General features: G+C 41.3%; 3 protein-coding genes across 4 annotated transcripts; 1 reads left to right on the forward strand and 2 right to left on the reverse strand.

The window, feature by feature from the left end:
- Positions 1–1,199: 1,199 nt before the first annotated feature.
- Positions 1,200–18,450, forward strand: LOC107303927. 2 transcript variants are annotated; one of them, XM_015835283.2, is made up of 3 exons: positions 1,200–1,407; positions 1,529–1,693; positions 18,189–18,450. In XM_015835283.2, the coding sequence occupies exons 1-3, from the start codon at positions 1,226–1,228 to the stop codon at positions 18,229–18,231; spliced, it is 390 nt and encodes a 129-aa protein (XP_015690769.1). In that variant the 5' UTR covers positions 1,200–1,225; the 3' UTR covers positions 18,232–18,450. The 2 variants fall into 2 exon arrangements, with proteins under 2 accessions (XP_015690769.1, XP_040378394.1); XM_040522460.1 differs by lacking the exon at positions 18,189–18,450 and adding an exon at positions 2,027–2,384.
- Positions 2,007–6,481, reverse strand: LOC102717140 (phytochrome A). Its single transcript, XM_006650443.3, has 5 exons — positions 4,363–6,481; positions 3,325–4,141; positions 2,758–3,054; positions 2,435–2,652; positions 2,007–2,098 (listed from the first exon to the last, which is right to left on the reverse strand). Exons 1-4 carry the CDS (start codon positions 6,425–6,427, stop codon positions 2,445–2,447), a joined length of 3,387 nt encoding a protein of 1,128 aa, XP_006650506.1. The 5' UTR covers positions 6,428–6,481; the 3' UTR covers positions 2,007–2,098; positions 2,435–2,444.
- Positions 18,451–19,140: 690 nt separating the features above from the next.
- LOC102717417 (protein NRT1/ PTR FAMILY 8.3-like) lies at positions 19,141–27,809 on the reverse strand. Its single transcript, XM_006650444.3, has 12 exons — positions 27,423–27,809; positions 26,583–26,688; positions 26,279–26,496; positions 25,571–26,127; positions 24,029–24,826; positions 21,310–21,392; positions 20,921–21,168; positions 20,708–20,834; positions 20,314–20,587; positions 19,877–20,009; positions 19,676–19,762; positions 19,141–19,502 (listed from the first exon to the last, which is right to left on the reverse strand). The coding sequence occupies exons 1-12, from the start codon at positions 27,504–27,506 to the stop codon at positions 19,389–19,391; spliced, it is 2,829 nt and encodes a 942-aa protein (XP_006650507.3). The 5' UTR covers positions 27,507–27,809; the 3' UTR covers positions 19,141–19,388.
- Positions 27,810–27,839: the final 30 nt, after the last annotated feature.

Raw genomic sequence — 27,839 nt, forward strand, 5'->3', positions numbered from 1 at the left:
ATATCTCCAATAAGTTACCAATGTATTTCTAATATTTACTTATATCTAAAATTAACTCTCTTGTGTTCCAAATCTTGGATAAAAATATGTGTTCCTAATGCAACTTATTCAGTTTTAGATTTTTGTTGAAGGAGTATATAATTTTTATGTCCAATATTTTTCTAGATGAACCGATACAAGTTTTTAAAAAGTAAAATATTAGCATTCTCTGGTAGATGCTCTTAGGCCCTCATCGCCGCTCTTTTTTAAATATCAAATGTCATGTTTACAAATGAAATGAATTTATGAATACAATTTTTATACATGTTTTTTAACTATATAAAAGCAATAACTGAAAATAAACAATGGTGAAAATACTCAAAAATTAACTCTAGATTTAAGGCTGAAAATTTAATTTTTTGCTTATAAATATAAACGGAAGCAAAATGATGAGGTTGTGTAAAATTTTGATTTGCTTTTTCCAAAATGGGTACATGTCAGATCATCGAATAAAATTTAGTTGATTTAGAGCACGTCACGGATTACCCTTGGATAAAATAGCCAGGTTGACTCATGCTCCCTAGCCACAATGTTGAAACGTTGTTGCAACTGAGATTTGTAATTAGCTTTTCTTATGTCTACTCTCCTATCTCGTTTGCTCAATGATTAGTCCGCTTATGTCGTCAATATACCTGTATAAGGAGCTGCAAACAAATGTTGCGTTTTTTAGACGAAGATAAAAAATATTATATGGTTTTCTTTAATTGCTATTTAAGTTGAAGGTCTAACTTAACTTAAATAGATAAGATGATTAACTTTTATATAAAACTTTTTATAAATAACACCTCTTTTCACAGTTAAAAAACATAAGAACATAAAACCATGACATAATCGGGGGAAAACAACCCAGGCCATTTGCCTCGGGCGCGGGCTAAGAGCACTACAATAGCTATAAAATCAGTTATAAATATATTTTAAATAGATAAGAGGGAAGAGAAAAGAGGTGGGCTACTAATTTGTAGTCAGCTGCATACAGACTTCAAGATAAAATGTGTATATAACATGTGAGACTATGTATTGATATTTTATAGCTAACTATTGTATGTATGCATTGGCTATTAGATTGACCGTAGATAAATTGGAGCCAGTAGTTAGCTATAGCATTTAACTTTATATAAGAAAAGCCCAGGCCCGCGGGCCGAAACGACAGAGACGTGGCGCGCAGGGCGCGAGGAGAGAGCGAGGGATGGAGGCGGTTCGGCCAAGGAGCATCGGGGCGCGCGGCCTCCGCTTTTTCCCACCCCTTTGCCTCGGTCGCCGCGGCGCTGCCCCCGTACACCTGGCCCGACGGCGGCCGCCGACCCGCCGGCCCTACCCTAGGCACCGGCCGGCCACCCCGGCGCACGTCGCCTTCGTCCTGCGGGATCGGTAAAGCCGCGCCGCGCCTGCCCTTGTCGGCTCCTCTCGCCGGCCGTTTCAGTGCTGCAGTGCTGGCAATGGGGTTCAGCCGATCATCCATCTCTTATCTAATCTGTCTCTCTGTCTGCAGATTCAGCACTTGCCCAGGAACAAGGATCTACCAGTGTTGTTCCAACATAAACATGAGCCATAATGATTCGAAGCGAGCACTGGTGCCAATGGAGGTTGATCCAGTCATGAACACTCACGTTTCACAAGTTCACCAAGTGCGGAAAGATGGAGGACCAGATTTCAGGTACAACCTGCTTGACTTCCTAGTTGAACTTTGCACATTGACAGAAGTCAAACCATAGCTTTATTCATGCAGTAGTAAGTAACTTGCAATTGCTCTCAGCATCAAGGCCACTACGGTGGCCTTTTCAGCTGGAGCACATTACAGATTGGTGTGCGTTTTTTCCATTCCAATCTCAATAAGTTCAGGCGAGCAACAGCTAGCACGCCTGTGGTAACTGAAAATTCTGAAGATTACACGTTGACATTAGGATGGTGATAAAGATAACAGTACATTAACCAAGTGTGACATACAGCCATTTCTCTTCTAAGTCAACCGTGTGCCTGCATTCTGCAGCCAAGTGAATCCTCAGTCTGCAAGTACGTCCAATCCTACTCAAGTTGGCTATATGAACGAACTGAAGGGGCCCTGCACGAAGAGCAGAAAACGCAATTTTTTTAGCAAATATATCACACTTATGATCTTAAAAAAGTGGAAGTTGTTTGGGAGAGAAATATATGAAATAAATTGCTTATGTATATCTCAATGTACAGACACTTGGATAAACCATTATCTACTCATCTGCAGCAAGTGATAAGTGTACACAATTAAGAGGATGGCATAAGCCAATGTATTTTCAGAAATGTATAATCATATTTTGTTTATAGCTAAAATGCACAAGAATGGAAGAATGGAAGGCCATACAGTGGTTTCATAGGCATGAGTTGGTCAAAAGATGCAATTTCAGTAGTCTATTTTACTCACCATTTCGTGATTATTTTGCTGGAGCTGAAGCAAGTTCGACGGTGAGGATGAAGGTTGACATGCCAGCTTCCCTCATATGACGGACATCGCCATTCATAAGCCTCAGCAGGTTTCTAGAAACGGCGAGGCTCAAGCCTTCATCCGACTGGTCCTTATCATCATCCTCGTACATTTGTGACAGCAAATCTGCTGGGACTCCTTTGCCCTGGTGCTTGATCCTGCAAAACATGACCCCAAATGTAATAGTTAATAAACATCATTAATACTTTAAGAATACCTTAACAGAAACAAGTATAGGCGTGCAAATGTCAGGACTAAAATACCTAAGTTCTAGGTCTATGAGATGAAGGTTTTCCCCAATGCTGTTCTTGGTCAGGCTGCAAGAGACCTCAACAGAACCGCCAACAGGGGAGAACTTCACTGAGACGAATAGGAAATCAGACAGGATTTGCTGCAGTCGAATCCCATCCCCATATACTGTTTGCTTCATGTATCTCTCTGGTAGGTTGCAAGAGACTCTGATCCCTTTTCCCTGGCAGGTTATCAGTACTTGACTTACAGCAGCCACAAACACATCTTGCAACACAAACTCAACCATCTCCAAATCCAAGCAACTAGACCTGTGAACACATCCACAGGACATTAATTTGAAGATAATAGCCAATAATCTAAATATAATATCTGTATTGAGTAATGAGTAAAACCGCACGGACTTGGAGCAACAAATTGATTTAATTTGAGAGCATAAAACTGACCACATAGGTAATAGAAACACACAAGGGTAACATCATCGACATGTTAGGTCTGACAATTTATGAAGAATAGAGGCAGCTGAAAGTAAATACAAGAACCTAAAAAGAGTAACTTTGAATATTTGGTAAGAAAAGTACTTGTTCGTGATGTTATCCTGATCCAAGTCAGAAAGTATCTTATTCAGCTGGCGATGACAACTATCTGCCACATTGACCTCCTTCATCTGCTCTTCATTTAGACCTGTGTTCTTCAGTGCTTTCCTAGAGTAGAGCATACCTGAGAGAGGGTTGTTGATTGCATGTCTCATGTAGGAATAAGCCTTCAACTTTGTTAGTGCAGTCTGCTGTGAGGCTTGCTGCACATGTAGTGCATGTTGCAGCTCATGACTAGGAACTTGAATGAAACAAAATACTCCAGTGATGATACCATCTGCATTTACTTTTCTGTTAACAGATAGAAGGCACTCGATATACTTCCCATTCCGGTCGAAGAAGCTGAATGGAGCCTTTTCTGTTTCATCACCAGCTAATGCACTGTTTATTAGAATGCAGAGACTTACGAATGCATCTTTACTCTTCACAAGACAGGAGGCATTGCTACTATCGAACACCTCACCAAGAAGCATCTTATTGATCACCTCATCTCTATGCCACCCAGTCAATTTGGTCATGGCAGCATTCCACTCAGAGCACCATCCAAATTCGTCAGCACCAAATATGGGAGGAATGAGTGGGCTTGGATTGTGAATAATTGCCTTGTAGTCTCCCTCAACCCGAGTAAATTTGTCCATGACCAACTTATGAACAGTCATATCTTGTGCAACAAAGCACACACCAACAACATGGTCATGAAGGTCCCGGCTGGCACAAGCATTCACAACCAAGATAACAGGGCCATCATCTCTCTTGGAGCCATGAGTTTTCACCTCAAATTTCACTTCCTTCTCTTCTTTGCCTGATCAATAAACGAAATGTTAGCAATCAACCCACAATGCAGACGAATATCAAGTATTAATTTTTTTAGCATGACAATGAAATGCAGCATATAACAAGCTAGGCACTGAACTTTAGAAAAGTAACCCCAAAGACTTTTTTTGGTGAATCAAATTGCCAAATAAACATAAACATGAAAAATACTGGAGAATAAACCAAAACAACTGTAGCTAATTTACCCACTTTGCAAAGCTAAATACAGCATCCTCTGGACAACTGGTACAGAAGATTCTTCTACAAGAGTAAGTATGTGTCTTCCAATGGCCTCATCTACTCTCAGCCCTGTCAACTCGGCGACCTTCTGATTCCATCCATTGACCAATCCATTGCTATCTACAGCCAAGATTGGGACAGTTGCTGTTTCCATGAGACGTACCATTTCACTTGTCACTGCCTGCAATTCAGCAAGCCCATCAAGTTTGAGATCACCAATCTGATTATCTAAACTAGCGGCCCTTGTTGACTTGATGCCATCATTCAGCGTCCCTCTAAGTATAAGTTGTAATGAGTGAATAGCATCCATTTCATAGTCATTCCAAGGCAAGCTCTTCATCTTGACAACCTCAAGGAATGCCTTGAAGGACAGCCTAGGGTGCATCCTTCTGCTGTCATCCTTGTCTGATGGATCATGTTTTGCACCTCCCCATCTGATTTCAGCAGCTGTATGTGACCTGAACCAGAACAGAATATCCTTGGAATTTATTTTAGCTACAGCCATTCCACAAATCATATCACCAAGAGCAGCAGCTCCCGGATAACCAGCATCATGTAGGCTATCAGTACTCAGGCCAGTGGAATCCCTATGGACATCTGACAGCCAGGAGGCAATATCACGTATCTGAGACTCAGTTGGAGCATTCTGTAGCCGCCATACCTTTTCCCCATACAAAAGGGCAGCACCGTCACATTTGACAAGGTCCATAATGTTGGGAGTCCCTGATACTATACTCAGGGGAGAGGATTCCCTGAGAAGCATGTCAGAGAGAATTGTTTGCATCCTCAGTATGCTCTTCTCGCGTACTTGCCTCTCTAATTCAAACTCCTTGTTAACATGGACAGCAAACACTTGTGCTAAGAACTCGCAGGCATACCGCAATGGAAAAGGAACATATCTTGGGCTCTCATGGTGGCAAACAAGGAGTCCCCATAGTTTCTTCCTCTTCTGCTGTTGTGCAGGTTGTTCAGCCCCAACTTCGTCATCATCCTCATTCTCATTAACCACAACAGCCATGACAAGGGATGCAATCGAGTTCATGTTCTCCATATACTGAAGGTGACAACTGTGTGGTGCCCTCAGTGTTGAACCACACAAGCTAATATCCAAGTGGAGTGTCTCATCTTCGATAATCTTGACAGATCTTGCACGACAGTCACAAATCATCCGGACTTTGTTCTTCATGAAAAGAAACCTGGCTGCTTGAGGGATATCAGTAGCTGGATAATGCAGGCCAAGATAAGGTTCAAGACCAGGCTTTGTGACCTCAGCAAAGACTTCGCCGTGGTCATCTTCATGGAACTTGTAAGCCATAACTCTATCATACCCCGTGAGGTCAAAGAGTTCCTTGACCACCGTATTGCATAGCACCTCCATGCTTCCACCTGGCAGTGACTGGATCTTAGAGATTGCCTTGGCAGCAAGTTTGTAAGACTGCAAAGCCCCAGCAGCAGTTGCTGGAAATTCTGTAGGTTTCACAGGCTCAAAATCTACCACCAAACAACCAGTTGCCCGATGAACAATGGCATAGAAAGGCTTGCCTGAGGTCTTGCATTGAACTAGAATAGGGTTCAGCAAGGATACATCTGCAAATCCCAGTGCCTTCTGCAATGCTGTGGCACCTGGGTCAGTGAAAAGAGACCGTACGTTGGTGCCGATGCGTAGCTTTGGTGGATCATCAACACTTGGCACTGCATGACTGACAGTTGTAAGCATTTCTGCTGCGTTTTCACTGAATGCTATGACATTGAAGCTCTTTTCATCGAGGGCCAACAAGCAACCAAATGGTTGGATTAGCTTTGCTCTTTGAATGTGATGCAAGTAGGCTATGACCTTCTCAGAACGAGCTTGCTGCTCAGGTCCAGTGGTCCTCTGTGCTTCAACCAACTTGGAGTAGTCAAAGGAGTCACCAGATTCTTCGTATTCAGCATTGAGTTCAGCATCAAGGGTTGTTTGTGCTAATATTCTCGCTCGGGAGCTTTGGCGGGTCCTGCTGGATGAACTGGAGCACTGAGTAGGCCTTGAAGCAGACATCTTCTGCCTGACCTACCTGAACCACTCAAGAATCTTATCTGCGGTAAACCACTTCTGCTGAACAAGATAATAAGAAGTGGAACATATTAATCAGTAAAACAGAAAAAGTACAGCAATCTACTAATAGATCTTACATATAGTGGATGAATGTGGAATATCAAACATGATCAATGGCTAAAACCACATGATTAGATTTCCATTGTTGCTTGATCAGTTCAGAAAAGAAAAAAGTGTTTATGTCTTTCAAGAGCTTGAGGAATATAAAAGTTAACACCACCATATCCATAGAGAAAGTAAGAATGGTTGAAGAAGTAAAACAATACAATGAAGTGTTATTAAGTGTGTTGGAGAACAGTCAACAAATCTTAGAACATTAGAGGGCTGAATCTGCCACCACCCCACCATTACTTTGGAGGGGTCAGTGGCAATAGACTTGCCACTTTGTGAGAGAGTTTGTTTTTATATGGATCTGATAAAGAGTGGCAAATTAAACCCCCCCCCCCCTCCCCCGGAATCAAACATACGGTAGAACAATGACTGATAGACCCTGGAGCTCTCAACCATGATCATCCTTCCACTCTGATAGTAAGTAAAGCCTGTTTTACAGGAGTGAAAACTTGGCAAGCAAAAACCTTCAATTAATTCTAAAATTCAAAATAGTTGATTCCATAACAACGTGCGAGCATTTTGACAGTTTTAGATGATTGAAAAGTGTTTACACCTCCAATCTCTGCACAGTGTGCACACACCACAACTAAGTTCTACTCCCCCCGTTCCATAATATAAGGCACAACCACCACTAACCCAAAGACCAAAAAGAGTTATAACTACCTTCTCGTTTGGATTACCTAGATGCATGTGTGCATGCATGTAACGTGGTTGGATGTTTTGATGATAAAAAATATGCTAGTTAATGCATACTTGCATGCATGCCTACCTTCTTTGGATTACCTAGATGCATGTGTGAATACATGTAACGTGGTTGGATGTTTTAATGATAAAAAATATACTAGTTAATGCATACTTGCATGCACGCCTTATATTATAATGCACGCCTTATATTATAGGACAAAGAAAAACGTGACTATACTTTATATTATGAAATGGAGGGAGTACTAATTAGATGTTTAGGTTTACTTCTTCCAGCCTAATATTCCCTCTGTTAGCACGTGAATACCGCTTGGAATGTTGACATGTTCAAGGTAAACTTAATACTACCTCTATCCACACAGTGTACTACAAAAGTTGTCATTATACAATAAATGTCCTCATATGGTTGCATTTATACATTGTGGGGTAGTCATTATAGCATTAATGACTAAAGTATTTCATAGCCATATGGCCTGGTCATAAGAATAAATATTCTTACATTTTTCTCATTTGGGACCCACTTTGTTTTCTACTCTCTCCATAAGCATTGTGGAGCTTGCCACAACTAATGTCACGTATGGTAGTCTCATCCATATAGACTATATGGTCTTTATAGATTGCTTATGCCCCAATACAAATATTTTTGCCAATCTTTGAGGGGATTACGGTTGAGATGAGAGATAGTTGTGATTGGTTGAAATAAGAAAGTATGTGAAGGAATTAAATGGAGGATGATGATGATTCAATGAGGTGAGGAAGTAAGTGGAAAAGTAGTATTATATTGGGACAAATTTGGAGGGAGGACAAATTTTGAGTCTTTCACCACTATACACAAAACTATTTGGGTTCCCATATAAAAATTGTACCAATAGATCTGCCAGGAAAAAAAACCTTCAAAGTAATATAATTTGTAAAGGGTCCCATTTATATAATTATAGAAATTGGCCGTCAAACTTACACCTTGGACTGTAAGATTATATTTATCTAAACTAGCACATTATGAACATACAGTATAATAATATTATTCTCATACTCTCATGGAACTACAGTTTGCTTTCTACAAGAAAAAAACTAACTTGGTAACTATATTTAGGCATTCGGTTGTAATTTCTAATAAAAAAGAAATGAGTTTTTTTTTCCATCATTGAGAAGTAACTGGAGGTACCAAAAATTTTGGTATCTTAAGGTATATTGTATCTTTAAGTTACTAAATTTTTACGCTGAAAAATGTGGTACCTCAAGGGACTTTTTCAAGGATAGTAAAAAAAACTCTTTGAAATACCGTGGCCGAATTTGGAAACTTACAGACATCATGGATATACAAACTTAACAGAGTAGCTGAACTTTGCATGTCTGTCAAACAAGCAATTATTATATAATAGAGCAATACTATCAGCATTTCATCATGAAGTTCATTTTCATCATTATGAAAAGAATCGTAGAACGCATAAATTTGTCTCTTTTCTAAAAAACTGAAGGTGCTTATTATTATAGTACTGGAACAGATTTTATAACAACAGTGAGGCAAAATCAACTTGTGGCTTCACTTGTTTTCAAGTCCAAATTTGAAGCAAAAACCCTTAACAGGAGGGGTAACATTGTTTGTACTCCTTCAATGGTAGGCTCTTATGTAGCAAGATTTACATTTAATCTCACCATTTCTTTTCTCTTTCTACCAACCTATGGGATTTTGACCTATGGGTTTAGTGACAAGGGAAAACCAACCACCAGGCAAGGCAGATAACAGCTTCTCAAAATTTCTGCAACGCACCCTCCAGGATCAGGAGTTTGTCGCTGCCGCTTTCCACTACCTCCCTCTCCTCTTTGAGCCTATCCTCTTTCCGTACCAAGGCTGGGGGTGAGTGGGTGACACTGACGTGGCACATGGATAGAACTATAGAAGCAGTGCTCTAGGTACCAAGAACCACCAGTGCCTCCAAAAAGTCCAAGAAATCGACCACTAAACAATCCTAAAAAAACCCATCTCAACAGAGACAAGCACCACCTTTCACCCTCTTGCTTGCACATCACAAACTCCAGCAAGGGGATTTCTGAATCATCAATCAGACAATCATACTCACAGACAAGTACATGTTTTGTTGAGTTCAAGATACCAAGCCCGGCCACAAAAACACGAAGCGAACAACAACACCGTCCAGTCCAAAACTCCCAACCCATCACACCTCTGCACCCTCCTCTCCCCCCTAAAATCATCACAGAAGAAGAGAACACCAACGCTACAGAAACAACAGCACAGTCCGTTCCTTACCAAGAAACGAAGCAGCAGCAGCAGCAGAAGATGGTGCTGATTAAGGCAGCAGTTCAGCACCCCGGATCATACGAGCGAAGGAGGCAAAAGCTGGGGAAAGGGAAGGGATCGATCCGGGTACCTGCTCAGCTCCGCTCGCTTGCCTAGCCTTGCGCTCCGGTAGTGGCGGAGCTGTGGGGGGAAGAAGCAGGGGCGGAGGAGGATGCAGAGGCAGACAAAAGCCACCACCACTCGGGGAGGAAGTGGAGTGGCGACTTGAATAAATAAATAGGCTAGCTAGCCTGCCTATGGGGGTGGGGGGTCAGCTCGGGTTAGCTTCTGGGGCTCTCGCGGCCGCGCACCGGCCCCATGCCTCGCCCATCACCGGCCGGCGCGGATGGGGGCGCAGTGGGATGCTTAACTCGACGCCGTCTCTGCTCTCCGACCTGTGTTAGCGCATGAACAATGCATACATGTGGCGAGTGGCTCTATCAGCCCACGTCGGCATCTTGATTACGTGGAGGAGAAAAGGTGTGGGGAGGGTGGCTCTGCAGAGCTACTCGTGTACTCTGTAGGACATGGTATCCTTGTCAGATAAAGGTAGCAGGAGACGACGAACTCACTAGGTGCAGGCGATCAGCTTCACCCGTCGGAGCCATGTCCCGCCGGAGCAGCGCCCTGCCGGAGCCGCTTCCCGCCGCTCAAGCTCCGCCCGCTGAAGCAACGCCCGTCGGAGCCGCTTCCCGCAGCGAGCTCCGCCTACTGGAGCAGCGTCGCGCCGCCCGAGCTCTGCCACCTCTACCCGATCTGCGCCGCGCGAGAAGGAGAGTGGGGAGAGGTCGCTGGTGGAAGAAGAGTGAGGGGACGGGAGAGATTGACGATGCAAGCGGGAGGGAACGGCGTCCGCGCGGCCGAAGCCACGCTGTCGGAGCTACGCGGAACCGCCGCCTGCTCCACCGACGACTACCGCCTGCTCCGCTCCGCCCCCGACCAACGTCTTTAGCCCGCGCTTCGCCCGCCTGACGGCTGCCGTCTTCGCCCGACTGCCGGACCCACGCCCGTCGGTCCTCTGCTGCCGCCAGACCTGGATTTTGGAGGGAAAAACGTGAGGTTGCGAGAGAGGGGAAAGTGAAAGGGAGGAGGAGGAAAGTGATATTAATTTTTGTTAGGTGAGGGGTTAGATATAAAAATTTAGACATATATCTAAACATGTAAAAATAAGGGCTGACTCGAAAAACTGAGGTTACTCAGTGGGACTCCATGCACCGTGAAACATCTAGTTTTTAGATGAGTGGTCTCAGCCTACGTGGAGCACAAGACTACTCGCTCGAGGTACGCTGCATTGTTTATGCTCTTACGATAGCTCTGTTGCGCTGCTTTCTTTTCGCTATATAGATTATTATTTGTATTTTACGCGTATCTTTTTCTTAATTGTTAAACTATATGTTTTTATAAAAAAATATTTATAAAAACTTATCTTTTCAAATTATATTTTTGATTTTATTGTATTTACTTCCATAATTTATATTATTAAATAGTTAAAAATAGGATAATCTTTAAAAAAAAGCACGCAACATTAATCTTTGAAACTTTTGTAGCCACCGTAGTTTTTTTCTATATTACTGTAGTAACAGTAATATCACCGGTGGATGATAACCACCGGCGAAACGGCAAGAGAAAGCTAAACATATCCTAGTCCCACGTATACGAGTACGCATGCTCCTATTACACGGAATAGCTAAATAATTTTATGATAAAAATATAAATGAACAAGTTATCTACTCCGTATATAAGATCATTGTTCGATCCTACAATCTACTATAGAATAATAGGTTCAAAACACTTGTGCAAGAAATTTTATGTTTTTCTCAAAAGAAAACTTAGAAGCTCCGAAAACATGCTGCTGAATAAAATGGTTCCGAATATCTAAACTTAAGTTACCGATACCAATGATAAATCACCCTATCTTTTCTCTTATTGTTATGGTTATAAACTAAAATTTAAATTTTACACCTTAAAATTAGATTTTAGATTTTTCAATAAAATTTATTTTACAGTATTGGCTTTTACATCACTACGTATTAAAAGTTTTTTTCAAATCATTTGACTTTTTTTAAAAGAAAACCAAATAATCACACGTAGGAGCACCATAGTTTGAACGATTGTGTAACCACGGCTCCGTTACTGAGCATGGGTGATCCCTCAGCAGTCACCGAGTTTATTTGCGTCAATAATTAACTTGTCCTGGTTAACCCCGTCCAGTGATTAGCACGCAACACGATTGCCCCCCCCCCCCCCCGCCCTTTTTTTTAAGGAACGCCCCCTTCTTATGGGTTGTTTAGGGGAGGAAATAAAAGATTTTGAATATAATATCATACGTTTGACTGGATGTCGGAAGAGGTTTTTGAACACGAATGAAAAAACGAATTTTATGACTCGCCTAGAAACCACGAGACGAATCTTCTGAGCCTAATTAATCTTTCATTAGCGCATGTGGGTTACTATAGTACTTATGACTAATTATGAATTAATTAGGCTCAGAAGATTTGTGAAATGATTTCTCACATAACTGTGTAATTGGTTTTATTTTATCTATATTTAATGCTCTATTTAGATGTCTAAAGATTTAAGATTTAAGGTGATGTTAAAATTTTTGAAAACTAAACTAAGCCTTACTTTTAGCAAACCCCAGCCCGTGTGTTGATTGGGACCGAAGAACGCATAGAAAAACTCACAACAAAACTTACATATATCTAGTAAAAGTACGCAGCCGTACACCAGTGGCCATGATACTCTATTGGATGAACACGGGGCTTGAACCAATTATTGCTCGTTATTTCGTAACGAAAGAATTTTTAGCGTTATCTAAATTTAAATTTATATAAATACTAATATACATATAATATTGATATATATAGATAAATCTATATATATAATCAAAACATCATGTGATATAAAACAGAGGGCCTAATATATTAGCACCTCTTTTCACTTATGCTTATTACTTATACGCTAAATTTTAAATCTAAGTTAATTTAGGATTTTTTATTATATTTTATTTTTCAGTCTTGTTTATTAGATCGCTATGAATGCATGTATAAAAGTTTTATTTTTGAGTCTCGTTTGACTTTTTCTTTCTGAAAATAGACAAACCATCGCCGTCTATGAGTCTAGCGTTATCGCTATCATGTAATTTGGGGCTAGTGCAGATTAAACCCCCCAAGTGCCGTGCAGCGAGGGAGCAGTGCCCAATAGCCTATGGCCCACTTGCAGAGTTGCAATTGCAGTTGTTCTTGGGCTTGGATCTTTTCCAGCTTCTCCCCCTTCGCTTCCTTTTCGTTAACTGCAAAAAAGAAAGGAAAAATCTATTACTATTTTTGGGTGACAGTGCACCCGTGGCTCTTCGATCGAGGGGGCTCGTACTTGGGGCTTTTCCACTTGCGGACATGGCCATGTGATCGGCACGTGAATGCCCATTGCGCGCGGCTGGTCCTCCCCTCGAAGGCTCTTTCCTTTTTGACCGTTCGTTAATGTCATATCATCTATTAAATATTAAATATAGACTATTAATAAAATTTATTATATACTTTAGTCTATTTCACGAGACGAATCTATTGAGTTTAATTAGTTCATAATTAGTAATATAATGCTACCGTAAATATTTGTTAACCGTGGATTAAACAGGCTTAAAAAATTTGTGTAATGATTTATTTATATAATTAGCTTTGTTATCCGTCTATATTTAATACTCCTAATTAACATCCAAATATCCGATGGAATAAGGGACAAAAAAATCTCTCGATCCAAAGAAATTTTTTATTTTTTAAACCATTTTAAGAAATAATTTTATTACTAAACCTTCGGGAAAATATTTCTAAATCTGAACCTTTTGACCATGCCATCAACATTGGCGCGGCAAGGTAACGCTGTCGCGCAGTATTTTTGGCGTGGCAAGACAATACTGCCACATCACCGACAATGGCGTGGCAAGCCGTTTGGCCACGCCAATGTCGGTGGCATGACCAAAAGGTTCATACGGTGGAAATATTTTCCCCGAAGGTTTAGTAATAAAATTATTTCTTAAAAAAATTTATAAAATAAAAAAATTCCGATCCAAACAGCCACTTGTTCGGTTATGAGGATGGGGGATCAGAGCAGGTAAATTGAAGGGAAGTTTGAAAGTACAATTGTTTGAAACTTTTCTTTTATGTTAACTAACAAAATGTTTGTTATGCTGTTATGTGGAATTTTACAAAAAGAAATATTATTTTTCATTGTAGAGAATCATTTTAGAATTCACTGTGTGTTTGCTTGCCAAGTTTTCACTTCGGTAAAAAAAAAACTTTCATTTACTATTAGCGTGCATGAATGATCATGGTTAAAAGCTTTAGAGTGTGTATACGTTAGGTTCGGAGACGACGGCCATTGGTCTTACACGTTGGAATTTTCAAGAGACGGTAAGTGACAGATTCACCATTTACTATCGGCACTATTTTGTTTCGCCGAGTATAGAGATTTAGTTATAGTATTTTTTGCGTGACAAATCAAAATATTTTTACGGACATTAACATACAGTCAACAACACATGTTTCAGGAATAATGTGACTGTTTCTTTTTATGATTTTATCGCTATTTAAGCATGTCATAGTTTATATAAGGGGGTGTTCTAATATCTTATCCTTTTCTTTTATTATTTGGTGCGTAACCATAGAGAACTAACCTGTAAACTACGGCATACGGTTAAAAATATAAATATTTATATGATTTAAATTTTACATAAGAGGTGTTTCAATATCTTATCATTTTGTTCCAATAATTTTAATCATTCCAATGATTTTAAAGCAAATTATTTACTTAAAATATAATATGATACGGTGATAAAAAAAGGTGAATCTACTTCACACTATCACTGCAGTGTGAGACCCCAACAATGAGGTTACGTGGACTTCTAACCAATCCCCTGGTCTGCAGCTTCTTTTCTTTTTCTTTTCTTTTCTTTTACTCACCCTAAGCATGTTGGGCTAATACAACTAGACTGAAGTAAAGGGCATACTAACATATCCAAAATCATTTTTAAATTAAAATAGAAAACAAAACATATCAAAATTCTATATAAACTACCTAGGGAACATATATACATGTTCTTAGTTATCCGAAACCTAAGACTGAAAAATAAACTACGATAAAAAGATCACAAAATCTAATTTAAATTTAAGGCTAAAAAATTAAATTTTAGCCTATAAGCATAATCAGAAGCAAAATGATTGGCTAATGATTAAATAATGAGCAAAATTTTATTTTATTTTCGGACTTAAAAAGTTTCATTGGTTCACTTGTTTGAATTTCGTTGTAATGCAAGCACATTTAGCTAGTAAATTTCGGGCTTTCAGGCTTTGATATCTAGGCCTAGGCTCGGACTTTTTCGATTCGAGCTAGGCTCGACTTTTTCGGGCTGAGCTTAAACAAGCTTATTGGCAAGGCTCAAGGCATGATACCACCGGTCGAGCTCAATCTTTTGTGTGGCGTAGGAGCTAATGGGATTTGAGACAAAGGTGGTGTTTAGATTATGAAAATTTTTGGAAGAAATATCACATCAAATATTTGATCGGATGCCGGAAGAAGTTTTCGGACACGAATGAAAAAACGAATTTCACGGCTAGCCTAGAAACCGCGAGACGAATCTTTTAAGCATAATTAATCTGTTATTAGCACATATTGGTTACTGTAGCACTTATGGTTAACCATGGACTAATTAGGCTTAAAAGATTCGTCTCAAGATTTCTTACATAACTATGCAATTAGTTTTTGATTTATCTATGTTTAATGCTTTATTTAGGTGTCTAAAAATTTGATGTTTTTGAAAAAAAAATTTGGAAACTAAACAAGGCCTAACTGTGTTGCCGACAAAGCTCAAGAGTGAGCACGATGTTAGCTATAGGTAGGCTTGAGTATTGAGGTCACTGTCGAGCATGTGATGCTGCTAGTAGGGCTTGAGGTCGAGCTTGCCGTTGGGTGAATGTTGAGGAAAGCATGATGGCGACAAACATGAAGGTTGAGTGCAAGCAGTAGCGCTGAATGGACTCGAAGTATAGCACAAGTATAGACCTGCTAATGGGTTGGATGGAAATGAGTTAAGTGGGTTGGTTTTAATTTGGATTGTATTTGGTTAGGTGCAAATGGATTGTAACTTCAAATGGTCTGGATTGGATTAGGTTATAGAGACAAATGGATTGGTATGGACTAGATTTGGTTAGGTTATTTTAGGTTCTAAATGGATTTAACCCGTGGAGGGTAAATGAATCGTTTAATTGGATAACTAATAGATAAGATAATAGACATACGTGAGGCCCACATATAGAAATCGACTAAAATTTGCACAAAGTTGCTTTTATACGTAACAGATCATCCCACTAAATTTCAGTCAAATTTGATAAACTTTTATAGTGTGAACGCGAGTTTTAAAATTTTAAGTCCGAGTTTATACATATCAAATGGTGCATCCATTTTGCAAAAGTGGGTTGAATCCATTTTAACCAAATGGGTTGATGCGGGTTGGGCTGAAATCAAAGTTGGATTGGTTTGGATTGAATCCCAATGAAGAATAATTGGTGAGGGTTGGTTTGATAGACTAATTAGCAAAGAAATGGATTGGAGCAGATTTGGATTGGATTACGATCCACTGGCAGGCTTAAGCACAACGCTGACAGAGGCCAAGGCCAGGTCAAGGGTGATAGTGGTGTTAGCAGAGTTGGAGGTCATCACTAGTGGTGCCTAAGCTTTGGTGATATGGAGAACAAATGAGAGAGAAGATAAAGTAAGAGGAGAGAGATTAGGTAGAAGAGCATGTCCAAAGTGGAAATATAGATGATCTAAAGTAAAAGGATTTATCCAATCCAAATTATAACAATTTTAAAACAAGAGTTGGAGGTCATCACTAGTGGTGCCTAAGCTTTGGTGATATGGAGAACAAATGAGAGAGTGATATGGAGAACAAATGAGAGAGAAGATAAAGTAAGAGGAGAGAGATTAGGTAGAAGAGCATGTCCAAAGTGGAAATATAGATGATCTAAAGTAAAAGGATTTATCCAATCCAAATTATAACAATTTTAAAACAAGAGTTGGAGGTCATCACTAGTGGTGCCTAAGCTTTGGTGATATGGAGAACAAATGAGAGAGAAGATAAAGTAAGAGGAGAGAGATTAGGTAGAAGAGCATGTCCAAAGTGGAAATATAGATGATCTAAAGTAAAAGGATTTATCCAATCCAAATTATAACAATTTTAAAACAAGAGTTGGAGGTCATCACTAGTGGTGCCTAAGCTTTGGTGATATGGAGAACAAATGAGAGAGAACATAAAGTAAGAGGAGAGAGATTAGGTAGAAGAGCATGTCCAAAGTGGAAATATAGATGATCTAAAGTAAAAGGATTTATCTCAATCCAAATTATAACAATTTTAAAAGAAGATGGCCCAATCTATGATTTACTCTTCAAGAAAATGCATATTTTTCAGAAGATTCTTTTAAAGCATGACAAAGAGAAGAGATTACAAGCACAAGAACATTGAAACATGAGATCTACCAAAACAGAACATAGGTGGTCCATTTATTGGAACTACGAAATGTGAAAAGATAAGAGCAACAACCACGTACATTGATCGACTCTAAAACAAATAAAACACATAAATGAATATTGGTCACCACTTATGTTACTATGGTTCATCAATGAATCAACGACAACTCTAAAGCTGGTGTTGCCAATTAGAGGCACATGTCATGGTTGAGGCTTGCAAAGGAAATTGCTACCGGTAAAGAGAAAAAAACAAAAGACTTTAGATAGAATCCATAAGCATTATGGGAGATAAGATCCACACTCCAGTGGTGGAGCTAGCTTCTAGGCTGGTTAGGTCTATTTAGGCTCCACCGTTATTATCTTCACTACCCATTGGCAGCTACATCCTTACAAAAAGGCTGGCCACCAAGAAACATTACTTGTAACTTGTCAACGTGTCATTGGATCCACCAATACTATACTCTAATTGATGATCTAAACACATTACCAAAAGGAACGTACATTGCAAAAGACGTGTTATTAGAGAGACACGCCTTGATCGACTTCAGGTAAGTGGAGGCGACATAGCAGCCACAATAAATTCCCCAACTCTTAACCCCTCTTTTTCGTCGATTCTGGCAGTTCACCATCGACAAGAGCCAAAGGAAGGGGCATGCCTTCTTACCATACTAGTATAGAGTAGTCTAGATCAGAATTCTTCCGTTTTAGATCTTATTATTATTATAGCTCATGTTCGTCATGTTTTGTGGTTTTGTCGGTTAAGCTTCCATGATAGTTCATCCATTGGGTTCCAAGCTTCTCTGTCACCGTGGTCAATTGGGAAGCAGTTAGATCAAGCCAAATCCAAACATTACAGGTTATGGTCTTTCCCATCTTCACCGACAGGGTTCTCTTAATTGGGAATGAATTGTTTGTTGAGAAAGCTTAAACTAGATATTCTTCTAAGCTCCATTTGAAGTAGCTTGTGCTCTTGTTTTCATTGCTAGTGTGATTGATTATTCGGTTGGGGCACCAATCCAATTAGGGAGTCTACAAGGCTATTTACTTTATTTATCTTTGATTGTGCACTTTTAGGGTGATGTTGGGCTATTCTTTGCGACCAAAGATCCAACCTTAGTGAGGGTCTGATTAGGACCATGCCAAGGCTTCATCAAGACTGGTAATTGCCATTGAACTTCCATCCTCAATGAAAGTGAAGCAACGTTGTAGAACATATTGAGGATGACTTGATTGCATTTCTTATATTTTGTTTTGCTCTTCACTAGAAATTTCAGGACCTTTATGTAATTTCCCCAATTTCATTTGGGTTGTCCAATAAAACTAGCTATGAGTCCAATCCTTTTAGGCCTCCTTCGAATTCATGATTTTAGAAACACATGAATAGGAAAAACATATGATTGAGATGTCATGTATAAGCAAATCCCTAGGAATACAAAATACATGAATTTGCAAGATAATGTGTTTGGATATATAGCTCGTAGGAAAATAACACATGAATTTAGGTTGCTTCTATAGACAGAGAAGAGATATAAAGGGGTAAGAAGCATTGGAATTCTCAAAGGAAAATTAAAATGGTTGGAGCTCATGTGCAAATTTCTGTGGGATTGGGGTATAGGATTGCAATCCAAAGGAATTTAGCTAGCTGCAATCCTATGCTCCAAACAATCTAATTGGGAAATTTTCCTTAGAATTTGGATCCTTTGATATTCCTATGAAAATCCTGCATCCAAAGAAACCCTTAATATATAATCGGAGGCTATATTCCTCGGTCTTTTTTTTTTTAAAGAAACACTAAAATTTTCGCTCTTCCTTACGGCCGGCAAAGTTATCAGAGACAGAGGAGGAACCGAAGAGTGGTAAAGGCTCAACTTGCAAGACCGATTCGCTACGGTGTTCTTTTTTACGTCTATAGAGTTATCTAAATAATATCCACTTAAAAAGAGTTAGCAATATTATTCGTAGTATATTCTTTTTGAAAGATCGAATATTATTATCCAAACATATCTTTTTTTACAATTAAGGCTCGCTCATATTATATACTCTTGCATTACATATTTGTAGACCAAGTGCATGGACCATGTCACTGTAGACCACTCTAGTTACAACATCTCGATGACAATGTCCCGATACAAGGATGACAAAGTATGCTGGACAGTACACTTAAATAGCTAATTAATGCATCGAATAGCGAATAAACAATTAAACTGAATTGCCATCGCTAGATTAGCAACGAATAGTATTACCAATAAAAACATCATCATCTCTGAATCAAAGCTAATGATCTCCTGGACGGGCACTGATGAGGGGCTGCAGAGCCTTGACGACGATCGTCATGTTGGGCCTGAAATCAGCCTCGTACTGGACGCACAGCGCCGCCACCGCCGCGAGCTGTGGGCATCAGTTACCATTTGATCCGATCAGAAAACGTACCAGATTACAGATCAGTTTCCTAAGCCAATCCTAATGCAAACAACTTGCAGATGCAAAGGGGGAAACAATGTGCAGAGATCTGTCGATCTGATGGTTTTTTTTTTGGTATAGTTTATACGTTCAGATAGTACCTTGGCCGCTGCTTTTGGTGGGTACTCCTCGTTCAGCTTGGGATCCACGCACTGCTTAACCTTATCCTCGCTTAGCCTTGGAGTAGCCTAGAGATTTGAATTTTTGACACGGCTTAATTAGACTCGGTTAAGTGCACAATGAGAACTGTATTGGGCCAAATGCGATGGGTTGAAAGCCTGAAAGCTGAGAGGGAGACCTACCCAGGTAACCAAGCTCTGCTGCCCCTTGGGCATGGTGTGATCCACAGGCTTCCTCCCTGTCAAAAGCTCGAGAAGAACGACACCGAAGCTGTAAACATCGCTCTTTTGTGTCAATTGTCCTGTCATTGCATACCTAACATACACACCATATGCATATTGTTAAGTCTGTTAAAAAAAGAAATGCGTAGGCCCATTGTTTGGCTTATTGGTGAAAACAAAGTCAAACGTTATATTTAGAAATAGAAAATAATTTACAAATAAAATTTATATATACGTGTTCTTATCGATATTAAAGCAAATGATGAAAATAAATTTTGATGAAAAAACTATAAAATCAGCTCTAAATTTAAGGTTAAAATTTTAAATTTAGGTTTATAAACATATAAGAGAAAAAAAACCGAAAAGACGAGGCCCACTGCGTATATCATCGTGCGTACTCTGGCGCGTGGTAGCCGAAGGTGCCGAGGACCTTGGTGGAGTGGAGGCGGGCGGCGGAGTCCGGCGACTGGTTGGTGAGGTTGAAGTCGCCGATCTTGGCGTCGAAGCCGTCGAAGACGAGCACGTTGCTGGAGCGGACGTCGCGGTGGATGATCGCCGGCTGCGCGCGCTCGTGCAGGTACTCCAGCCCCCTCGCCGCGCCGTACGCGATCCGGGCCCGCTGCCCCCACGTCAGCACCGGCCCTGGCTCCGCGCCCTTCACCCCCTTCTTCCCTGCGATGATCACAATCAAGCTCATTTTGGAACGCAAGAATTTTTTACCAGAATTTTGATGGGGTTCAGTGCGTGCAAATCCTCGTCGACGCATATGTATGTTGCGAGCTGGGTTTGTACCGTGCAGGATGTCGTAGAGGGAGCCTCTGGTGGCGAACTCGTAGATCACGATGCGGTTGTTGAGCTCCAGGCAGTAGCCCAGCAGCTGGGTGAAGTGGTCGCATTTGAGCCTAGACACCACGGACAGCTCCGTGCCGTCACCGATCGAGTTAGTTTTGAGCTAAGTAGTAGCAGTAGTAGTGCAAGTGGCACGTTTGTTTAATTTATCGTTACCTGCGCGCAGAATTCGGCCTCCGACTGGCCGGAGCCGCCGTTGTCGAACATCTTGACGGCGGCGGCCTCGCCGGTGCTCAGCGTTGCGCGGTACAGGCGGCCGTAGGAGCCCTCTCCGACCAGCGACCTGTCGGCGAAGTTGCCGGTGAGCCGGTTGAGCTCCGACAGCGGGACGGCTGGGACGTCGATCGGCAGCACCTTCGCCGGCGCGCCGCCGGCTCTCGGGGCGTTCGGCCCTCTCGGCGGCCCTGCCAAAGCATCAGACCCCGGTCACGCCACGCCGGTGCAGTGCACATTGTCCAAATGCCGGCCAACGCCCGAAGAAAAACCAGACTAGCATGGCCAAGAAAGAACTCGATCGGAGGAGGGAAGGAAGGAAAAAAGAAAACCTGGCGCTCGTGGCGGCGGCACCGCCGGGCTGGCCGCCGGCGCGCCGTGGAGCTCCTCCTCGGCGCCGCTGCAACACCACATCGTGCAAACCTACAACGATTCAGCTAGCTAGCAAGCGGCGCTGCTCGCACGTTGAAGGAGATAGCTAGCTTTGCTGGTTCAACCAACGAACCGATCGATCGATCGATCAGACGGTCGATCGGACGTGATCGAGGCATATATAAGCCATCATCGCGCGCGGCCGATTGCGCCGCGACAAACTCGCGCGAAGTGCGGAGGCCAACACGAACGCACGGCTCGCCAAGCGGCGATGTGGTGTGGCGGTTGGTTGATGCTGGCGCGCGCGCGCGGGGGAAGAAGACGACACGACACGACACGGCCGCCCCGCCCGCGACGTGCGGCCCTCTCATCGAGTTGACGCCGGCTCGGCTCAAGTACTCAACGATCAGTTGGTGGGCACCATTTTTCTCCCTCTTCACGTTCCAAGTACACAAGACCGATAGTACATTGTGCAAGTGTTTTAGTTCTCGTACGTATACGGTGTACTACGCATGTCGTGGATTACAAATTAAGGAGGAAAGCAATCCGCATTCATGAGCATATATTTACGACGGAGCTACAACAAAATATACAGAGATATCACCCACTTGCTTTTTAATACTTTAAAGTGGGTTTATTTTTATCATCATATGTCTTGAATTTGGATTGGGATGAATATACATATGATTAAAATAAATAAACTAACTTGGGTCCACCTATTGATCAAATGTTTGAAAATTTTAATTTCATCGATCAAATCCGGTCACTTTCGTTGAATGATAATTTGAAGACATGCATGCAACTCACAAAATCTTATAGACGCTCTTTCCTTAACCTCCTTGCTTGTATTGCGCGTGTGTTTGATAGAAAAACAAAAAAATCAAACGTTTGATCAATAGCAAAAACGAATAAACTTTAGGTAATTTTTTTAAACCGGGTTCCTGAAACACACCCCCTAAAGCACCTCCGCCCTTGCATGCATCCACCCCTCCTAGTGTGTACACAATCCGTTTCATGGAATCATGGAGCTAAGGGTTATATAGTTTAGTACTTTCGTAATGTAAAATGCTTGACTTTTTTAGTTGTAACGTTTGACCATCCGTCTTATTTAAAAATTTAGTACAAATAGAAAAAAATAATAAGTTATGCTTAAAGTTTTTTTATAATAAAATAAGTTACAAGTAAAATAAATGATATTTTCATAATTTTTTTAATAAGACAAATGGTCAAACATTACCAGCAAAAAAATCAAACATCTTCTATTGTATTATGAAACGGACGGAGTAACAGTATTCTTAGCAATCGATTGAGGCACTGAGCAATGATTATTTAGCTGGCGATTATATAGTTTATTAATGCGAAATTGCCGCTGCAATTCAAGCGAATGGTCTGATGGTCAGGATGCAGCCTGATCTCCCACGTTTGCGCCGCAGCCCGCTCCGGCGATTGGATGTCGTGCTCCCGTGCTGCCTTCACGTCGTCAGCAGGAACGCCTTGGCCGGTTTAAGGCTCCGTTTCATATAGGTTGTTAAGCGAATGTACAAGTAATGGGAAAAAGGGTTTTCTTAGAAAATGTGAACAGTCCGTTTCAGTAATTCAATAAATAAACTGAGAAGAAGAGGTCCTTGGACCGGACTGCTACTCAAATTAGTACCGCATGTTTTCAAGTGAGCTAAGTTAGTCAAAATCTTAACATGGTACCGGATAATCGAATCACCTGTGGGCTGTGGCTGCACCGTGAAACAAAATACAGCTAAGAAGAAGCTCTTGCTTGCTCCAGAGATCTCCTTGTCCACGATGCCTAGTGCCCGGTCGTGCTCGCCATGCGCAGCGAATTCAGGAGAGATGGGGGGTGGCCATGGGATTCGCTTATGATTTTTTTTGACTTTAGAGGCTTTTAAGGCTTGCTGTTGCGCAACTTTGTTCAGGTTTCAGACGATGCATTTTTTAAAAAATAAAATTAATGATCCGATTTCAGAGTAGGCTAAACTGGTTACCCGGGAAATACATGAGTATTCCCAATTGATGTATCAGCCACATCTTCTCACTTCTTTTTAAAGCCAAAATTTAACGTTTCCACCTTAAATTTAGAGTAGATTTTAAGAGTTTTTTCTTGATAATTCACTTTCAGACTTAACATTTTAGATCGTTAAGAATATATATATATATATAATTTTTATTTATAAATTATTTTTTATTTTCAAATATACCGTTTAAACAATCACATCATATGTAATTGGATGGTGCATCTTTTTTATACGCGAAACACCGTGGCTTGTTTTAGTTTTAAGCAATACAAGCACTTGTATTCAGGCAGCAACTTGATGCTTAATGGTGCTTTTGGTCTGAAAGGTACTGCAGATGTATTAACACCAAACAAGAAGATAATTAGATATACTACCAAATTAAAGTAGACGCATTGGAAATGAGCTACATTGCACAAGTAGCTTCGACAAATAAATATCTACAGAGAAGGAAAGTATAAATGTGTGGTTTGCATTAGCATCAAATACAAAGAGGCGGTCTGTTTAAAGTTCTGAACTTCTGCTGTTACGGCCTTACGGGTCGGTGCTTCAAGAAGATTTTTCATGTTCTTTGACATATATACAGATTTTTGAAGTAAAGCTGTGAAACTTAACTCGTCAACTTCTAGCTCAAGCTGCTTTCTTGCTTTTGTATTTGTTTGCGCAGAAGATATAAATCACAAAGTTCAGAAAACTGAGCCCAGCAAGCAGCCAGAAGAAATAATCTAGATGCCCTTCATTCAAGTTATCAGGAATCCAACCAGGATTTCCCCCTCTTGTTGTGAAGTACGCAACCAATGTCAAAATGAATGCACTGAGATAATTCCCAAGCGCTGTTGTGAGGAGCTGTAGTGCGCTGCAGAGGCTCCTCATGGCATCTGGTGATTGATCATAGAAGAACTCAAGTGACCCAACAAATGTGAACACCTCTGAGGCACCAACCAAGAAATACTGAGGAATTTGCCAGCAGATATTCAATGGAACTGGAACATTTTGGTCCACCAAATGTTCAGCCCTGGCAATCTCCAACCTTTTAATCTCAAGGACTGCAGCTGCAGCCATTGATAAGATAGAGATCACCAAGCCAATGCCCATCCTCTGCAACTCGGTAAAGCCTCTCGGGTTGCCAGTGAACCTCCTAGCCATTGGAACCAGGATACTGTCATAGAGAGGGACCCATATAATGACACTTACCACATCAAAGGTAGATAGAGATGCTGGAGGAATCTTGAATGGACCTACTGATGTATCAAGCATCATTCCTTGCTCAACAAACATGGTGGACATCTGAGCATAGACAGCAGAAAACACAATAGTCGTCGCCCAGACAGGGAACATTCTTACCAATATCTTCAGCTCTTCCACCTGAGTCACAGTGCATACTCGCCATGGGTTTGTGAAACTATCTGCTTTCACATCAAGATCAGTAATTGTAGCAGCTTTGTCCAGACATCTGAAATGAATATCAGCTAAAGTATGTTAGACTATAAGCTTCTGCGCAAATATGGAAATAGAGAGTTTGCAGATATCAAGAGTGAAACACAAATATTATTGGTTTTTCTAGAGCACTAGGCCAAAAGGCTAGCATCACAACATAAATGTCTTCAGGTTGTAACTTATCAAAACTAAAAGAGTGAAGTGCACCAGCGGCCTCTAAACTTGTATACATGTATCATCTAGGTCCCTAAACTCTTAAAATGTATTTGTGGGTCCCGAACTTGTCCGGGGGTGTCATATAGGTCCAAACAGGCTCCAACCGGCTCCATCCGCTGACGTGGCATACCACGGTGGCGCCTATGAGAAGAGAGAGAAAATAATAAGAAGGAGAGAGAGAAACTGACATGTGGGACCGACATGGCACTACTAACACGTAGGTGCCACCGTGGCATGTCACACCAGCGGATGGAGCCGGTTGGAGCCCGTTTGGACCTATATGACACCCCCGGACAAATTCGGGGACCCAAAAATGCATTTTGAGAGTTTAAGGACCTAAATGACACATGTATACAAGTTTAGAGACCGCTGGTGCACTTCACTCAAACTAAAATGTTAACCATCACACACAAAAAAAAAAAACTACACCAAAGAACTTTCATATAAAAATATTGCTTAGCTCTTCACAGGCGGTAGAGCTGCTAAGAATTCTGCAGCCAAGCTATGCTCTGCTGTTGGAATTTGAGATCAGAAAGAAGCACACCTGAGTTCATCGGTATGCTCCAGTTGCCGACTCCCTTCAATTGCTGAAACCCCATCAGGTAATTCATACAAGAGAGAGCTGTCCTCTGGAACATGTATGTTCCACTTGCGCAAGGAGGCAACAACCACCTGGCATACTCGTGTAATAGGACTGCCACCTGGCTTTTGGAACCTATAAAGCGATGTTCCAGCAAAGAAACTTATGATGGCCAGCCCCATGAAAATTGTTGGAATGGCAAAGCCTATTCCCCATCCTATGTTGTCTTGCACCCAAACAAGAAAACTGCTTGATATAAGAGCACCGATGTTTATTGAAAAATAGAACCAGTTAAAGAAAGATCCCTTCTGGATTCGCTCAACTGGGTCTGTATCATCAAATTGATCTGCTCCAAACGATGAGACACAGGGCTTAATACCACCAGTACCAAGCGCAATTAGGTAAAGCCCAAGAAAAAATACAGTATACTGCAAAGGATTTGCTTCTGGGCAAAAGGACCCTTCACAGGGTGGAGGCATGAATGTAGGAACTGATGCTGACATAGTCAGTATAGCCATCCCCTACAATCAAAATATGATGTAAAAATAACAATGTAACCAGGTATGAGCCAATGAACTAGAAGAGAGCTGGTGCACAGGAATTGCAGGCCTATTCAGTAGACAACAACAAAACATATCGACTCCATAAAACATCAGTGGAAAAATGACTTACAATGAAGTATATTGTGGAGAATGTTGCAATTGTCCAATACCTTCCCCAGTATGCATCAGCCAGTATAGCTCCAATAAGGGGAGTCAAGTAGCATGTTCCCTGCCATGCAGTTACATTGCTAGCAGCAGAAGAATTGCCATCATGCAGTTTCTTTGTCAAGTATGTAACCAGGTTTGTAGAGATTCCATAGTAGGCCAACCGTTCGCAGCACTCATTACCTATAGGTCAGTTATGACAGTCAATAAAATATCGTTGCAGATGTAGACATAATAACAGACCTTGTAGGTTAGTGGTAAAATATTACCTAAAATAAACGGGCATGCCCTCCATCTACCAGTTCTCTCCTTCACAACAGGGTTCCCGGAAAAGTCGACAGATCCATCTCCAGTGTACGTAAGTTGGTTGGATTCCTAGAATAAAGATGTTTACAGTGCCATCTCATCAAACAATAATCTTTTAGGCAATAACAGCACAGCTTATATAATGACTATGGAGAACTTTTAGCACACTAAAAAATCAACATGCATCTGACTCACTTAAGTTTAAGCAAGCAACATATTGCTGACTGAATAATATGTTGATTCAGTAAGACCAAAATCCAATCTGTATACTTGACTTTAATATTCAGAGTTGCAAATGAAGCAGCTGCACTGTTGCAGCATTATGCTCCATCGGCATAGGGCAGCCAAAACTACATGAAACCGTGCCGGGATAAGAATGCCATGTCCCATAATTTGTAGTATAGGAAATGAATAACACACAAGACAGATTTTAGGCTTGCTAATGTAGATATGAAATTATAAATTAAGCAAAAAAAAAATGACCAAACATATATTAGTTGAAAGTAAATTGAGAAGCCATGGGTATGGATGTTTGATTCAGCAAAACTGCAAAAGTAAAACCCTACGATTGGAAGCCCAACCTTACACACATCGATATCGAACTCCAGAATTGACCAAGCTACTCGTACAAAACAGAACTATTTCCTGCCAAGTTCAAGCAGTGGGAGATGCATCAAACCACCCTAACCTATCCCCTCGCTCCTCACAGAAATCAATAAACAGCAACTCGCCTCAAAAGTCTTCCCCCCAACACGATTCATATCCACAACCCCAAGGAAACACGCTAGGACGGATCAACGCACCTCCGGGCTAGCGAGGAGGCCCTGCTCAAGGGTGGACTCCTCCTCCTCCTCGGCCCCCGCGCGGACAATCGTCACCTCGGCCATGGCTGGCGGGCGGCTCCAATCCCTCGGCGGATTGGTTCTCTCGTGCCCGAGCGATCGGTGGGAAGCCTCGAGCTCGAGGTGGTGGAATCGTATATAGGAAGCTGTTAGGGATCAGGAGGAAGCTTGCGGATCTGGATATGTGTGGGGGAGAACCAGTGAGGCGGACGGCATGAGCACCCGCTGTTTTTTTTTTTTTTTTTGCTCTCCTCCTCAGTCCTCGCTGCGGTTCCGTTCCTCCTCGGGGAGTTCGGCTTTGCAAAGGAACCCGATTCTGGGCGGTGGTTGGGGGTTGCCGGTTGCCAGTCTTGCAGACCTTCTGTGTGGTAATGGCGA

Source organism: Oryza brachyantha, chromosome 3 (assembly GCF_000231095.2).
Source record: "Oryza brachyantha chromosome 3, ObraRS2, whole genome shotgun sequence".
NCBI lineage: Eukaryota > Viridiplantae > Streptophyta > Magnoliopsida > Poales > Poaceae > Oryza > Oryza brachyantha.